The sequence below is a fragment of the Pholis gunnellus genome, assembly GCF_910591455.1.
Source record: "Pholis gunnellus genome assembly, chromosome: 24".
In the NCBI taxonomy this organism is placed as follows: Eukaryota; Metazoa; Chordata; class Actinopteri; order Perciformes; family Pholidae; genus Pholis; species Pholis gunnellus.
In genome coordinates this window covers 1037983-1056093 of record NC_136551.1, presented here as the reverse complement: position 1 = coordinate 1056093, position 18111 = coordinate 1037983, and the positions used below count along the sequence as shown (strand labels likewise).

The following is an 18111-nucleotide window of genomic DNA, read 5'->3' as shown; positions in this document are numbered from 1 at the left end:
AAATTGGATGTTGTGATATTTTATTGACTAAAACTTATTATTTTTCCCACATTTTCAACGTTCACATCAACAGTTTCAATGTGACATGGACGTCTACATCGCCCCCTGTAGGTAAAACAAATGTATTGCATTGAAAACAACATTATGACATAGTTTTAATACATACATATTTGTAAGATGCTATATTATCCCTATAATGTCACTGTAGGGACATCTACCGACCCATTATGGTGAGTTCAAGGTCTTATTTTTATATTCTACTGTATTGTTTGACGGTAATAGTTCTACAGAGTCATTTTGAACTGTATTGTTGGAATGTTTTCACTGTGATTAATGCGAAGTTTCCCCTTTAATGGAAATCATTAGGTGGAGTCGCTCTGCAGCGTTAAGGTGACGGGATTTAGCACAGACGTGACCGGATATTAACAAAAATAAAAGCACAATATTGTCTCCGGACACAAAATAAATAATGCCAAAGTATATTGACACATGGAATCTGACATAAAGTGCGCTTTGGTAACAAATACGTAAAAATAATCATAAGTTGTAATTCCAGCATCCAGCTTTGGGTTAAAAAAATCTTACATAAACTCCATATAAAATAACAATGAGTTTTATTCTGAAAGCGGTTTCCGGAAGTGGTAACCTCCATCATGGCGGACTTGACGGTTGGACAGGTGGGAGCTCCGGTTTGACGAGCTGCTGCTGTTCACAATACAAAGACAGCGGAGCCGGAGAAACACTTTAATTCAACAGTAAAATAAAACTAACGCTTTACGGTTATTTACAACATTATCCGCTAAATTAAAGTCTTATTTATGACGTGTTTTGAGTGAAACATGTCCGACAAAGAAGAGGGATATTCAACAGAAACTGCGCAGTGACCTGAGCAGGTGAGGCCACGTGTGCGTCTAAATGTGCCATTTTGGATCATTTGCGTCACTTTCTCAATTCAAATGTGGTGAATTTGGGTTTGTTTTTCGGCTTAAATGAGCCGGCTTTGTTTGAGATAACAGCCACTTCCGTATAGGATCCTCAGTGACAGGCGGTGACGGGCGGACGGTGTTCAAACGGTGGTCCGGGGACCTGCAGCGGTCGTTAAAGGTCCACCAAACCGGACGCTGATGTTTACTTTACCTTAGAGGAGTATTCTGACTCCAGAGCTGTGTAGTTGTATTACAGAAGGTACAAATGACTCTTCTAGTAGTGAAATGTCCCCTTTTATGTTGTTTTCACTAATTAAATAAAGGTTTCACAGATCTAAATATAGGGTTTAACCAGTGTTAACCAGGATGATCACTCTTTTAATTTGTGTTACTACCCAAAACAATCTATTTAATGACCGTGTCAGCAGTATTTAAAGCTATTTATATCACCATTGGCTGTTTGATGAACGCCATATTTCTACAGGACCCCATCATTTTGGTTTCACGGAGCAGACACAATAGATTCAGCACCGTTTGGTTCTGCTGGTGCCGCTCTCGCCCTCATTTCCTTATCTTGCAGATATGCCAGCTGACGACAAGGTCGCCATCCTTTCAGACGACGAGGAGGAGCAGAAGAGGAAGTATGTGTTGGCCGAGCCGTTCAACGCGCAGTCGACGGAGCGGACGGAGGGCGGTTCTGCGACGCCGACAACGCCCGCCTCGGACACGCCGCTCGAGCTGCCGGCGGCCCTGCAGGCCAACTCGATAAACTGCTGCGAGAGGATGTGCCTCCGCATCAACACCCGCCTCCTCGTCTCCAAAGTCTTCTACTTCTTCTTCTACGCCGCCTACGGCTCGCTGCACCCCCTGCTGGCCGTGTACTACAAGCAGCTCGGCATGTCGGCCGGCCGCAGCGGGCTGCTCGTCGGCATCCGCTACTTCATCGAGTTCTGCAGCGCCCCCTTCTGGGGGGTGGTGGCCGACCGCTTCAGGAAGGGGAAGGTGGTGCTGCTGTTTTCCGTCCTGTGCTGGCTGGCCTTCAACTGCGGAATCGGCATCGTGAAGCCGGCCGAGATAATGTGCGTGGAGAAAGTCGCCGATGCGACGACGACGACGATGGCGCCCGCGATGACGACGACACTGCCGCACAATAACGTCACGCAGCTGAGCAACTCCACCAACCACACCAGGAGACGCCGAAGCTTTCTAGACCTCGACTGGATTCCTAAGATCCTGTACTCCTATTTAAGTGTGCACAAGCGAAGCATAGACGCCAACGCCACCTCAAAACTCGCTAACACCACCCTCCCCACGCCGAAGCCCACCCAGCTCGCGCCGAACACCACCCTCCCCACGCCGAAGCCCACCCAGCTCGCGCTGAACACCACCCTCCCCGCGCCGAAGCCCACCCAGCCCGTGCTGAACACCACCCTCCCGGCACCAAACACCACCCACGTCGCGACCACAACCTCCCCGGCTCCGACCAAAGCCAAGGAGTACCAGACCATCTACAACAAGGACCAGGTGGAGAGCATCTTCCTGCTCATCCTGCTCGTCGTCATCGTGGGCGAGTTCTTCAGCGCCCCCACCCTCACCATCGTGGACACCGTCACCCTGCAGAACCTCGGGAAGGCCCGCGACCGCTACGGCCTGCAGAGGATGTGGGGCTCTCTGGGCTGGGGCATGGCCATGCTGCTGGTGGGCATCTGGAGCGACCACTCGTACATCAAGGTGGTGATCAGCGGCGTCGGCTGCAAGGACTTCAATCTCCCCAACTACCAGATCGCCTTCATTGCCTTCGGCGTGCTGATGGCCGTGGCGTTCATCGTCGCCACTCAGTTTCACTTTGATAAAGGCGGCGACTACCGGCAGGAGATTTCAGCGGAAGCCGGAACCCCGAGAGCGCTGCCCGAGTCCACCTCGCCGGACCAGAGTCCCACCGGCCCCGAAGCGGCTCAGGAGTTCCACTACAGCGACCTGCTGAAGCTCCTGTGCAGCGTGCGCTACAGCTCCGTGCTCTTCGTCGCCTGGTTCATGGGCTTCGGCTACGGCTTCGTCTTCACCTTCCTGTACTGGCACCTGCAGGACCTGGAGGGGACCACCACGCTGTTCGGGGTCTGCTCCGTCCTGAGCCACGTCTCCGAGCTCGCCGCCTACTTCACCAGCCACAAGTTCATCGAGCTGGTCGGACACATCCGGTAAGACTCTCACCTGGGAGGCCACACTTGATTCATTTCTCACCATTACTTCTTTAGTCATTAAATGTGAGACAGTAGATCAGAACATCCTGTGCTTCTAACGCCATCCTGAGGGGGAATCTTTGAGACAAAGCAGCCATTGATGCTCGGGGCGGGGGGGACATTTGAGAGCGTGGTGTTAGATTTCCGCTGCAGACCTGCACCTGCAGCTGTTGCCTCAGGAGTAGTTTTCTGAGTCAACAGCAGAAACGGAGCAGAAAGACTTTCAGTTTTCTTTCAGCGGCTTCGTCTCACGCGTCGTGTTCTTCGTGTTGTTCGCTCTTCACAGGATGTGACACACTTTGTCCTGGAACGTCTTGATTCAGAGCAGAAACCAAACATCACTAAACACGATGTGAAGTTTTACCTTTTGAAGCTGAATGTGTGTGTGCTCTGCACACACATGCTACTCTTTTTCAGGGTGTGTCTAATCTGTTTGTCCTGTTGAGAGCAAATACACACTTTCAATGTAGGAACTGTCACGAGAACGTCAAACAAACACAGTATTATTAGTTGCAGACATGCACTTATCCAGCTCTACTTTAAAGACGTGGCGGTATCATGACGTTGTATATTTACACCCCGTCCTCCATCTCCTCCCTCAGGGTTCTGTACATCGGCCTGGCCTGCAACACGGCTCGCTACCTCTACATCTCGTACCTGAAGAACGCCTGGACCGTGCTGCCCGTGGAGGTCCTTCAAGGTAAGGGAGAGGAGGGGGGAGCTAGGACCCCGCGGACACCGCAGGAAGTGGCTGTGTTTGCCCAACAGGACGCTTATCAGGCCGACTTCTTCCTCCGACAGTTTTAATGTCAACATTAACGATAACACCGGGGTTCCTCTCAGCTCCAGACTTCACCTGAAACGACCCCGAACACCTCAGGAAACCCTCCTTATTACTGCAGAATCAGCACAATTAAGTCTAATTTCTTTTACATAAAACAGTTTACATGACACCTGTAAAGTAAAGTTTTACAAGTTTATTTCTGACATAAATTACCAGAGTTAATGTAGCAACAATCCAACTAAAGAGGCACAAAAACACTGATGCTGAAATATCCGGAATGTTTGATGATGTGATTTATTTAAACAATACAAGAAGCATAACATGAGATTAAAGTATAGATAACTAGTGAAGCGTCCGTGTGTGTGTTTTGTTAGATTTGAGAAAGACGCCGAAGTGAAAACCAGTTTTGCTGCTCGAGCTTCTAGTTCGAGCAGCAAAACAATTAAAAAAGTTCTAAACTCGGTCCGCCCGATGAGCTGCGACCGGCCCTTTAAGAAGGCGTGGCGGTCATGTGACTTCAGACAGGAAGTTGGCAAAATAAAAGTGCAGATTTAGTTTTTGTGTCAAGAGATGTTGAAACACAACAGAAGAGATTATCGCTCATTATTTTGAGCAGTAAATAAATCTTATAGAATGTCAAATATTGGATTTTTTAGCCAGATATCAATATTAATATTTAGCATAAATAGTGATATTTTACATCTATTTTTAATATATCTGTAATAACTGCAGATCAAATAAAAATGCCAAGTAATAACATTTAGATTTATTAAACCAGTCTTTAATTACTGTCATGGTGGTAATGTTGATAATAAATAATAAACATGCATACAAAAAATACAACATACAATTTATTTTACATGGATGTGGAGTCACTGCAATGATCCAAATATACACACAAAGTATATCATTGTACTGAATTACTGTAATGACACTAAAGCGCTTTGAAATCTGTAGGTTTGTGGCGTCTATGAGACAAAAAAACTGTTTTCTCACAGAAAAGTTCATAGAATTAAGTTTTTTATATACTCTGTGTATATATCTATCTCTCACAGATTGGCATAGAAAAATAAGTACTGTGCTTTTTAAACAAAGCCGTCCTTATGATGTGTTAATAATCGTACCGCTGTATGTTGTGATCACAGTCTCAGTGACCCTGATAAATAAAGTGAGATTTTTAACACTCAAAATTTGAGCCAAAACACTGGAGGACGAATGTGGAGCCTCTAGCTGTTCCCTCAGAGACGGGGAACGTTACTAAAAGAGAAACAATACATTTAACACGACAGCTGCAGAGTCCACGCGTACAGCTTCCCACAGTTCTATAGAACCGGTTCACAGAGATCCACGACGAGTGTAAATGTTCCGAGCCGTGTCCCACGTCTGTCCCCCGTGTGTCCTCCAGGTGTGACGCACGCCTCGGTTTGGGCAGCCTGCATCTCCTTCCTGAGTGCGGCGGTCCCGCCGGCCCTGAGGACGTCGGCGCAGGGCATCCTGCAGGGCCTCCACCTGGGCCTGGGCCGCGGCTGCGGAGCCATGGTGGGAGGAGTGTTCGTCAACTACTTCGGTACGACCCCGACGGGAGGCTCGAGTGCCGAGTTCCAGCTCTGATTGACAGCTTGATAATGGCTTAAAATGAAGATGAAGTCAAAGAGTTCTCCTCCCGTTTGCTTTGCAGGTGCTGCGGAGGCCTTCAGAGGAATCGGCATGGCCTCCCTCATCATCCTCCTCGTCTTCGCCTTGATCCAGTATCTGACCGGAGAGGCTGAGGGGAAAGGTGGGCAGAAAGAATGCCTCTTTGTTTTTTATACTGTCTCTGGTTCCTCTACGAGTGAAATCTGTTTTCCTCTCATCTTCTCTCAGAGGACCAAATGCTGGCGGAGAACATCCCGGTTCCCTCCAGCCCGGTTCCCATCGCCACCATCGACCTGGTGCAGAACTGGTCCGCCCCCGGGAGCCCCGGCCCGGCTCGCAAGGCCTCCGCGTTGCCCGTCAAGAAGACCAAACACCAGGAGGAACAGGAGGACGCCAACCGGCCGGCCTGGGTGCTCTCCGGAGCCCCCTGGGTCACCATCGCCTTCGCCATCGTCCAGGTGAAGGAGATGATGAACGCGAGGAAGAAGAAAGGAGATCCGCAGTCTGAGACGCAGTCGCTGCAGGTGAACACAAAGCAGAGACACGCTCACGTTTGACCTAGAATAGAATAGATTAGATTAGAATAGATAGATGGATGGATGGATGAAGTATTCAAGTCCTTTACTGAAGTAAAAGTACTACTGCTACACTTTAAAAATACTCTGGTACAAGTGAAGTTCCTGCATTAAGTATTAATCTGCTGATGTTTTTAGTTTTACGTGATTGATTTCATGTTTTAATCTCAACTTTCTGACACTTTCTCCTCTAACTCCACACACACACTCTGAAGACAGGTGAGACTTTTGTGTACAAAGGTCGATGGAAAACTACTGTGTGTGTTTGTGTGTGTGTGTGTGTGTGTGTGTGTGTGTGGTGACTCATCTATTTGGGTGTGTGGGTGTGTTTGCGTGTCGTGGCGCCACGCGGGCTTTAATTACGTCCCCGGGTGATGTCACCGCCGGCGGCCATGTTTGCAGGCTGAAGACAGATTAGTGCAGCAGATGAAGTTAGACGTGAAGGAAGGTTTGGCTGTTTTGTTTTTTTTAAATCTTAAGTCAAGAGTTTATCCAGTTAGCACCCTGAGGCTAACACGTTAGCATTGACATCCCTGCGTCGCCGTGACTTCCTGCTTGTGTTGTGTTCCTCCAGTCAACTGTTGTGTTGCTCTCGTTGCCAGGCACCTAATGATCAGGCGTCGGCCGAGGACGAGGCGTCGGCGGCGACGACGCTCAGAAACCCGAGCGATGACGGCACAGAAACGCCCACGCAGCCAAACACGGACTCTTAACAAGGACAGAGAGCAAACGCACCCGAACTCACACAGAGGAGGAGAAACACACCGGATGTTCATTTAGAGCTCGAAGCTTTAAGTGTGTCTGCAGCTCCACACACTGTTTATAAAGGGTGACTGTAACGGTGTTACTCTATATGTACTGCCTGCTATCGCTGGAGAGGGAAGGAAAGTCCTTCAAGGTTATTTAATAACTTAATTTACTTAAAAAAAGGGATGAAATCTGACAAAATGGAGGTTTAAAGCATTTAAAAGAACGCAAAATAGACACATTAAGAATCCTGTATTAAATGAATATCTCTAAGGTATTAAAATACCTTAACTCCTGCAGCAACCCTCCTCTGATGTCATATCAATGTATTTATTACTGAACCGCTTTCCTCACTTCTTTGCAGAAAACCTTCTGTGGCCTTCTGGGGTTTGAACCGTTGAAATACTTTAAGAAGTATTTAAAAGTCTTTGATGAATCCATGTTTGTTTTCCAGGTTCATGACTGAGAGACTCCTTTTGTTTCAGACTTCATCACTTTTAAATCTGCAGGATGAACCGCTGTTTAATATATTTATGTAATTTACTGAAGAAGTGCCTCTTTTTAAACTGTAATCGTCACTAACTTATTATTATTATTATGAGATGTTTCTGTGCTTCCTGCTGAGGGTCTTCCAATGTCTTCACCGTCTGGTTTCTACGTTTCACAGTATTCTGTTTGTTGTGTCGTCTCAGAAAACACAGCGAGGTGAAGAACGGCTGCTCGTTCTTTTCTGTAAATTAAACAATTAAAGGGTGTTTTTTGGCTTTTTTTCCCAAACAAACTACATCTGTGTCACTGAATCTTATTACTGAAAAACATTGTTAAATGCCTTGTGAGGACCAGAGACGTTCTACACTGCACGGCTGTGGAGTAGAAGTAACAGTACTTACAGTAAGTACAGTACAATGAGCGTCAGAGGCAGTGCGTGAAGGAGCCACTTGGTGGCAGTAGCGCGTCGGGAGGTTTGGCGCGTTCCCGGCGTCTCGGTGGACTGAAGCAGCCTCTGAATGTGTGTGGAGGGTTATCGAGGTCGTGGTGCGCCTGCTACTGATGGGTGTGTGTGTGGGAGGACAGTAATAGGCTTCCTCCAAAACTAGACTGAGCTGTCGTAAATATATATTTATATATATATATATATATATAGAGAGAGAGAGAGAGAGAGAGAGAGAAAAGAAATGATAGAATCAAATCCGTCTTGGCACGCTCGGCCTGTCTGAGACCCGTGGAGACGTTCCTGCAGCCCCTCTGCTGCTGTTTGTCTCGCTTCATAATGAACAGCGTAATAGTGTTGTTTTATCCGGAGGTGTCACGACCAAAAGCTGCTGCACATTTTTAATTCAAAAGACACCCGGGAGGAGGGGTGTGGGGGGCTCTTTAGTTCTCTGACACGTCTCTGAGATATCAAAGCGCTGACCTGCAGATGTTTCCAATTACTGGAACAAATAGGGTGCGTGTTCACAGCTTCAGTGCGTGATTGTAGACGCGTCAGCTGTGTCTTTTTCTGCTCTAAGCAGGTGGAAAATGTCAATAATTGTTCTTTTATTGAGATTTGTATTAAACATCCAAAACGCATTCGTCTTTAAGTAATCTGAGCTCCTCGGCATCTTGTTTTCTGCTTCTTTTCGCTGAAAGGGTTCAAATCTGATGCTCATTTCTTACAAAATTATCCAAATTGAATCTCCCCCAGAGCCCGTTGTGTTAACTCTCCCTAATAACCATCATATTAAAGAAGCATGACTATTATTCTAATCAGTCGCTCTTAGCAAACCGCTGCCCGGATACAACCTGAAGCTATTTATATCTTCTTTTTTTTCCTTGATGCAGAGGCAGCCAGACGCCCCGAGGAGGCCGGATCTGTGGAGTGGAGGTGATGACGGCTCCTCCCTGGACTCCCCGGAGAGGTCAGAGGACACTTTGTGGCCAAAATAAGACGTTCAAAATCACCCAGAACCTCCACGAGCGCTGAGCGGCGACGTGGAGAAACCAAAGGGTTGTAATCTTTTAGTAGTACAAATCATGCACAACTCAATGTAGCTTGTAACCTTATAATTCTTAAACTGTACACCTCTTAAACAATCTTAAGAATTAAGTTTTGTTTTCTTAGTGTTTACAGTTTCAGAGCCTTTCTTAATATTTCCCAAACTTCTTAGATACTTAGAAAAGCATTCTTCATCCCTTTAATCGTCTTGTGACCCCTCAGATTTATCTTGGGGACCCTTGAATGGGCCCCTGACCCCTATGTTGGGAACCACAGTCTTCAGCAATAATCTCAATGGAGGTTTCCAAAACTCACAAATAGAATTCTGGCGCAGAAATCAGTCATTTGTGTGAATTTGGAGACAAATGCAAGTCATTAACACGGCAGCACTTTCTAGATATAAAGACTGTAAACGTTTAAACTTGATGAATCAGAGCTTGTTTTGTTGCCTCTCTGTGCTTCTAGTGAAACCACTGAAGCTGCTTCAGGCGAGCTGCAGCAGACCAGCGAGCTGGATGAACTGAACTGTGAGGTGTAACTGAGCGGGTCAGAGATGAGTCCTCTGCAGACGACCCCGGGTCAGACCTCCTGCAGCGCCGCGATCAGGACCACCTGAGTCAGGTCTGAGTCAGACTGCAGACGGCAGAGAGTCACGTTATTGGCAGGATGCTGCAGACTAAACAGCACATGGCTGCCTGCCTCTTGCTCTCTTTGTGTTGGATCCAGAGATTTGTGGCTATTTTTAAAAACACATATGCTGATTTGAAGTATGAAAATCAAGCGCTGCACGTTACCCAGCGACACGTTTAAAATGTGGTGCTTGTGTTTGTGTAGAGTTTGTTTTACAGTAACATTACAGCACCAACACATACTCCACAGGTCAGGGTCAATAACCTCCTTTTACATGAATGATGTTTAAGTATTCTTTGCTTGGTGGTACATATTTAAACAATAAATGATTAGTTAGCATAGGTGGTCTGCCTCGGCTGGAGAAGCAACTCTTATGCATTTGTCGTAATATTATTATTTGTAGTTAGCGGCTAATGCTAACGTATTATCTATAGCTTGCTTTGTTTAACAGTTTATTCGTTTCCTCGTTGTTGTTGTATATTTAGTTTGGCAAAACAAGCTTTTAAAGACGTCATTATGAACATTTTTCTTCATATTTTGTGACATTTATTGATGAAATATTGATTTAAAGCCCCGCTAACTTAACTGATAATGAAGATATGTATTTATCATTCTGTTTTTTTGCTGATTTTCTGGTTTTACTGAATGAAAAAGAGTCAGTTTGCTGTATACAGACGATGATGAAAGCACAAAGCCTCTATTGATCGCTGCCTTTAGCCCCCATTAGCTGTTTGGCTTCACAGTAGCGTTGCAGCAGCGCTGCAGTGTGAACCGTGTGCAGCAGACTAAGACTTATAGGAGCAGACAGCTGTCATGGTCGCTCTGACATCAGCCCACCGGCTGATGTTCATGCAGCCTCACACAGCAGGGTGACAACGCTGCCCTGTCACCTGTCCACGTACAGGACGATAAAGTTTTATTGGACACATTTAAATCCTTATTTCATTAACTGATGTTTGTTTCTCTGCAGGAGGCGGTTTGGGATGACGGATGTTTCTCTGGACCAAACGGAGGATCCACTTTGAGGTTTTTATCTATTATTTACTGTAAAGAAGCAGGTGATCCAGGTCTCTGAGCTCCTGAGTTGCTCACAGACAAAAAGTTTTGTAATAAAAAACAAAAGCCACTCATGACACGTTGGTGTTTATTATTGCAAAACATACGTGCCATGAGTGGATTTACATGAAACAGCTGTTAAATGTCACAAATGACTTTCATTTTACTGTAAATCCTTAATCCTGGGGTTCCTCAGGGAACCGTCCCGGGTCCCGCTGTAGTTTTAATCTAAAAAAACAAAACCTTGGAGGTTTCCTTCAGGGTCTTTCAGTGTGCAGGCATGCTAATGTATTTTAAAACATCTTAAGCACATTACAGGCGTGTTACACACCATTCTGTTTGCGTAATCACATTTGGAAAACGACACGCATCATTATCAAGAGAGGAAAATTAACATTTTTCATCCAGCGGTCACAATGGGTGGCGCTTTCCAAAAAGTGTTTTGCCTTTTCACCGTCTCGCCAGACAAATGTGATTTTTGGATTTTTTGGGATGCGAGGTTATCCGTGTGTGTTTATTTCATATGGAATACCGTCAGCTGATCGGGAAGAGACGGGAGGGAGAGAACGTAAACAACAAACAAAACACAGATCATTTATTCAGTCATACCCTCACACTGTAGATCAGAGAGCACAGGCTGCTTCTTCTATAATGGACGTGTATTATTAATCATTAAAAATCTATGAGAGCAGTGGAGGTCTGTGATGTGGTTAATGATGGATTATGAGGATAATTACCGTGAGATGCAGAGTGAAGTGTCACTAACCGGACTAATTACAATAAAATCTCTTTTTCACAGATGCATCAACATCTGTGGACTCCAACAGATGCTGAGAAAGTAAGATTGTTGCTCATATTTCATATGAATGTAGATGTTTAGTACATTATGTTGATGAAAGATTCGTCTGGTTTCACTTCAACATCATATATTTGTAGTTTTGGTCGATCGTAGTAATAACTTTACTCGTGTTTGTTGCACCGGTCTGACTTCTACTTCACGACTTCAAGTATTTTGGAGAATACAAAGTCAGTTTGTTTTTAGGCCTCTGTGATCTAAGAAAAGCAGCTTTCTGTGGAGACTTCACTGTGTTTTGTGGGTTAAAATCAGACAGTTTTACAGCTTTGTTTCAAATGATCTGCAGGACAAACATATCACATGATATTTACTTTTTGATTTTAACTTCTTTAGAGGCTTTAACTCAGTATTGTAGTAATATTTGTATTTTGTTAATCCAGACATTCTTGTAGATTAGGACCCCAAGAACAAATGGTGATTCTGTGGATATGTTATTGAGTTAATCAGTTAAAACACCTGACTTTAATGGATATATATAAGTAGGAATATTAACTTCTTAATCCTTTCAGTGGGATCAGAAAGCTTCCTCAGATCCAGACTCTATAGTAGTTTCTGACTCCTCAATGCCTAAAAGTCAGCACCAAACCTACAAAACCTCGCCGCCGCTCAGCTGTGGTGATAAAGTGAGCGTGACCTTTGACCCTCTCCAGGCAAACACCTCCACACTGAACCCACAGCAGCAGCAGAAACACCGGAGAAAGTCGTGTACTAGTACAACAGTTTCCACAGTTGCCTCGCGACTTCATGGAAACTTCTAATGTTCGTAGTACAGCTTGTATTTTCAGCTCTTTGATCTCTTTAAGAGGTTCATGTCTTGAGCTCTTCACTGAATTATATTGGAGTACTCCCAGACGTTTTATCAGCAAATTGTATAAAAGTACTCATGATTCAGAGTTCTACTGTCAGCGTTGTACTATTATATTATACTCGTATCATTAGTATTGATGTATTAACATGTAAGCAGTCATTTTCTTCATGTTTTTTATGGAAAATCTGAACTAAAAGACAATAATTCTGTCTAAAATGTAGTGAATTAGAAGTATAATGGTATAGAAGTATAATGCATCAAAATTGTACTTAAGCACCATACTTGTGTACTTTCCACCAATGCTAGAAAGTACATGTTCTTCTAGGACCTGAAATTATGTTTGAGTCAGTAGTACACATTAAGAAGTACTCTGTAGTCCAATTCAAGCACAAGTAGTACTGTAATTGTAGTACTAGCTATAGAAATACATGTGCTCTAAGTACTAGATAATATCAGTAATACCTGTCGCAGTATTCGTGTAGCATCACAATATTATTATCAGTGGTGTTATTAGTTATTTGTATATACTTATATTAATTTTATTTAAAGTAGTAGATTTTAAAGATGTAGCATTGCAGGTTTTATTATTAGAAGTACTGTTATAGTCGTTGTAGTAGTAGTAGTAGTAGTAGTAGTAGTAGTAGTAGTAGTAGTAGTAGTAGTAGTAGTAGTAGTAGTAGTAGTATCGGTATATGTTGCAGTGACTTTCTGAGGCCTGCTGCTGGTGGAGCAGGACAACAGGGAGACTTTGTGTCCATCAATCGCTCCATAGATGACGCCCACCCAGCCAGGCCTCTCCGTGGGCGGCCGGTAGCCCAGCAGCCCAGCAGGCCGGCCCCGTTCGGGCCCCGTTGGGCCCCGCCCGGGCCCTCCTCCGGCCCCCGCAGCCTGCGGGGCCCAACACAACAGGAGAGCTGCACTTTTACATCTGAAAGCTTTCAGCCCGACGCCCCGGACAACTTTTAAAGTCGCTGTATGGAGAGCGCGGAGACCTCGTGTTGTCGTCCACTTCCTGCTGGAGGCGGGGCCACGCTCTCAACCAATGAGATGTCAGCGGAAGTCACACAGTAACACAGAGATTCACACCTTGAATTGAATCAAGCTTCAATCTAGCTTTCATTGGATGAATTAACGAAGTGGCAGAAACGAGAAAAAGAATCCGCTTTTTTGTTCCACGTTAAAATAGTCTTCTTGGAATTAAATCTGTTTTCAGATCTTTTTTAAGGATTTCGTGTATCCAGCGGAAGCAGGCATCAGTTTCCTCTGTTCACTACCTACTTAGAGTTCGCTGGTGAACATCGTGCAGCGTTTAGCAGCTGAAGAGTTGCTGGTGGAGCCCAAAAACAGAGCAAAAAGACCAGAGAGTATCGGACACGGGTGGTAAATCTGATTTGTGTATTTCAGATGCTTGTACCAGCTTTACAGTGAGCTGCTGGGTCGCAACCAACATTTACATTTTAGTCATTTATACGACGCTGTTGTCCAGAGTGCAGATTAAACTCGCCGATCGCCGTCACGACATTTGCATTTTACTCCGGAGTTTATTTTACTTGGAGGAAATTTCCAGTAAGCGCCGACGTGACCGGGAAGCAGTGACCGCACCGAATTTCTGTGGAAATCATGACTCAGATTAATTCTGTCTGTAACAGGAAGGAAGAGAATTTGTTTTAACACCTGCAGGGGTTGACGGTTCAATTCCTTGTTTGTTTTTTTTTATTTTTCAGGCAGAAACCTCCACGGATGACACGCGATATTTAATTAAAGGCAGATAAATCTTAATTTCCTCTGTGTGTTTCGGCCCTGTTGTCTTATCAGTGTGTGTATTAATGTCACCGAGACGAATCCCCGTGCACTCATCGTACCCTGTGATTTTTAGGAGATGCCTGGTTGTGATGTGCTGCAGGGACGTGGGCAGGCCGATGTGGGTATTTGTGCGTGAGGAGCCCTAAGTTGCAGAGGTTTTTTTTCTAATTGAGTCAGGGACTTATGCTGGCAAGGTAGGCGTGTGAGTGGGGGGGGGGGGGGGGAGACTAATCCCAAGCTGCTGTTGTTTTTCGTGCCTGCTGGCTCGAGATCAAAAACTTAACAGCAATAATCATGCAAAATGTGTGGCTTCACTTCAAAGCCTGCCTCAACTTTGCTCACACCCTTGTAGCTCGCATTGTTTCATGACTTCCACCAGCTCTTCTGCTTCTTCTCTTCTTCCTGCGAGGGACTTTTTTGTTTCACTCTCCTTTTAGTGTTCATGTCAGTCGGATCTGACCTTTTCTGCAAAAAAATTAATGCACTTAACAGATTAATCACACCTTCAGACGAGCTCAAGGTGGATGTCGTCACGCTGGTTTCTCTCTGACTGTGTGGTCGTCTGCCTCCGCCGGAGATAGCAGGCGTGTCAGACGTCAGCAGCGCTCTCGGGGTGAGGACGCTGTGGGCGGCGAGGGGTCGCTGAGGCCCGTACGTGGCCAAAAAAAAAAAAATGGGCAAATCCCCTCCACGTCAGCCCACGGCCTGTCAGCAGGGAGCCACAGGGCTTCCCACTGAAGCCTTAAAGGGCCAGCGCGCCGCCTTCTAAAACTGCAACACATTAAAGTGATGCACAGCAGAGAGAATGCAAATCATTTACAAACATTGTGTTTTCTTTGCACCAAATTTAATTACTAATGTTTTATCATTGCAGATGTTCAGATGATCAGTTTTCTTGTTTTTTAAATGTGGAGGACCAACAGTCCAAAACCTAAATATATTAGTTTTACAACTATATTCAACTTAAATGATGTATAGAGTATCAAAATAGCCGTAATTAACTTGCGTCGTATCAACTAATTGTACATTAACTTAAGTACTGTATTCAAGTACAATTTTGAGGTACTTGTACTTGAGTATTTCCATTTTATACTACAACATAAGTACTTAAAATGAGCTGCAACATTACAGCGATGAATGATTAATGCATCAGTAATTATAATCTAGTCCTGTATTTAGCTGAATGAGGGCTTTAAGCGTATTTTGATGCTAATACTTTGTGTACTTATACCCTGTAGTATTGCTACTTTTACGTACTGGTACTCGCTGTCAGGACGACTCCAGAATAACTTTCTGGTGGAGGTGATTCTCTAACTTGCAGGAGATGAGAGTGAAGGGTGAAGGCAGCACATTCTCACATTAGCAGCAGCAGGGCCCCTATAGCTGTTTGTGCATAAAGTTTCACACACACATAAACACACTGCAGGAACACTGCCGTCTCTATCTGTATGTCACATAACCTCCGCCCACGCTCGCTACACCCACACACATCCTTGCCCAAAACGCCCACACGAGTGTAATCTGTGTGCAAAGACACACACACACACACACACACATCGCCCCTATACACACTCCCCACCCACGCAGGCACACACGTGTGCAGTCAGACATAAGCCGCTCATACCATCCCACACTTTCTCAACAGACACAAAGTAAGACTCTGCTAACCGGAGAGCCTGAGCAAACACACCAGCTTCAGCATATTCACACACTAATTCTCCCTCCAGAGCCTGAACTAGAAGAGAAACGACTCTCTGACCAGGTTTGTAGACGTCTCAACGCATCCACGCCCGTTAAAAACGAGTCTGCGCCTCAATTCTGGGTGGTGACGACAATAGGAGTTTTTAAAATGTATATTTTTTTGGCATCGCAGTCATCCTGTAACCCACATTCCCTCCAAATGAAAAGGGACACTCCATGACAAGCACTAGCACCGCCTGGAGACTGAATCTGTTGTTCCTCTTTTCTTTCTCCAAAAGAGGAACTTGGATGAAAAGAGCTGCTTTTTTTTTAGAGCGCAAAGTGTTGAGGATGTGGGAAGGAAGGAGAGGAGAAGGGAGGGAGAGAAGGGAGGGAGAAAAAGGGAGCAGAGCAGCGTGGGCGCTCTGACAGGGCGAGGGGCTGACAGGCCCAGGCGTGGGCGTGTCATTGAAATGTGTTTCTACTCCGGAGGGGGAGAAGAAGAAGAAGAAGAAGAAGAAGAAGAAGAAGAAGAAGGGAGAGGGAAAAAAAAAAAGTTGCAGGGAGAAAGAAAAAGAAAGAGAGAGAGCTGCAGAAATTAAACGAACAGGCGTCTCCTGAAAAGTGAAATATGAAGAGAGGCTCTTTGCCAAATGAGATACATCCACTGTGTTCGGTGGGGGGGGGGGGGGGACGCCTACTCTCTGGGAATGATTGACAGCTCGACATGAAAGCAGATTGCTGCTGTCGTGTGAAAACCTTGCACCTCTTCCTCTCGGCGGTTTTTAATGTTTTTAGGACTAAATTGAAGGATGAGGTGTGTGTGTGTGTGTGTGTGTGTGTGTGTGTGTGTGTGTGGGGGGGGGGGGTGTTTAGATCTGACAAACTCAAAACAAGCCGGAGTAGAAATACAACTACGCAGAGAATGTCGACAAGTGCAGACCTGTGCGTCAAGAAGAGAAAAAAAAAAAGTTTGGTTTATTTCTGCATATCTGAAAATTCTGTCACGTTTGTTTCATGAAGGTCGTTTTCTTTCTTTTACGCTCGTGAGATTTAGTGCACGTTTCCACCCAATCTAATGAAGAAAATGTGATTTAATGCACTTAATAAGTGGAAAACAATGTAGAAAACAATGATGGGAATGTTGCATTTATGGTTGAATGTATTGATTTGAGGAATGTTCCAGCTGTCTGTTTAGCGTGTTAGCATGTGCTAATTAGCGCTACACTCAAAGTACAGCCGGGGCTGATGGGAATGTCATTAGCCCTGCAGGTATTTGGTCCATAAACCAAATATTAGACACTTATAATGTTGATCTTTTGACTCCTGTAAATGTAAATGAACTGGATGCAGAGAAGGAGCTTTGAGGAGCAGGTCAGCGGTGATAAATTGGGTAAACTGGGACTTGTGGGAACAGGCAGCCTGGGTGTCGACCTACCTCTCCGTGTGGGTGGACATCCTATTTCCTGCCGGCGCTCTCGTTTTAATTTGTTCTTGTTTGGTTCTTCTTGTTAGATATTGAGTGTGTGTGTGTGTGTGTGTGTGTGTGTGTGTGTGTGTGTGAGAGGGAGGGAGGTCAGGAGAGAGAGAGATATGGAGCTGATATTCCCTCTCCTCTCCGTTTCTTTCAGTGTTTGATTTGATCCCCGTCTGCTCGGAGGCTGATCCATGGGAACGCCGTCAGAAGGTCATATCTGCATCACACACACGCACACACACACCTACACACACACACACACACACACACACACAGAGAGAGAGCAGCCAGACGTGCATTCAGAGGCTGAAGGTGGGCGGTCTGGAATCCTACCTGCCGATCTCAGTTTGGAAAACTTATCAGAAGCATTTGCATAAAACTACTTTCTTGACTCACGAGCCGTGACAAAATATCCTTTTGACCTTTTGACTTCTATTCAAACATACGTACATGTGCACTACAGTGGTATCTTCTTTGAATTTGAATTTGTGTGATTATCGCTTGAACACAATCATTTATTAGCTCATAAAAATGTAAAATTCCGTAAGAAATTCAGCGATCAAGTTGCTCTTCACGCATTAAAGTTCTTTTATTTCATCCTTAGATCAATACCATGTCTGTACGGTAAATATGAAGCTACAGCCTGTTAGCTTAGCTTAGCTTAGCACAAAGACGGGAAACAGAGGAAAACAGCTAGCCTGTCCAGCTGTTACAAAATCCAACCGGCCTCTTTTAATATCTTCATATTGTTTGTGGTTTTAGGGCCACGCTAGCTGTTTCCCCCTGTTTCCAGTCTTTGTGCTAAGCTAAGCTAACCTGCTGCTGGCGGTATCATACCGTCTAATTCTCAGTATTTAAGAGTATTTCCCAACATGTTGAACCGTTCCTTTAAAGTGTTTAATACGGTGAATCGTCA

At 45.0% G+C, this 18111-nt stretch overlaps 1 protein-coding gene across 7 annotated transcripts; it reads left to right on the top strand.

The window, feature by feature from the left end:
- Nucleotides 1–680: 680 nt before the first annotated feature.
- Nucleotides 681–7685, top strand: LOC306715633 (major facilitator superfamily domain-containing protein 6-A-like). Of its 7 annotated transcripts, none has more exons than XM_079186069.1 (8): nt 681–893; nt 1031–1104; nt 1507–3124; nt 3769–3866; nt 5356–5517; nt 5629–5727; nt 5814–6109; nt 6763–7685. In XM_079186069.1, the coding sequence occupies exons 3-8, from the start codon at nt 1509–1511 to the stop codon at nt 6871–6873; spliced, it is 2382 nt and encodes a 793-aa protein (XP_079042195.1). In that variant the 5' UTR covers nt 681–893; nt 1031–1104; nt 1507–1508; the 3' UTR covers nt 6874–7685. The 7 variants fall into 7 exon arrangements, with proteins under 7 accessions (XP_079042195.1, XP_079042194.1, XP_079042193.1 ...); XM_079186068.1 differs by having other exon boundaries at nt 995–1104; XM_079186067.1 differs by lacking the exon at nt 1031–1104.
- The last annotated feature ends 10426 nt before the right edge of the window (nt 7686–18111 follow it).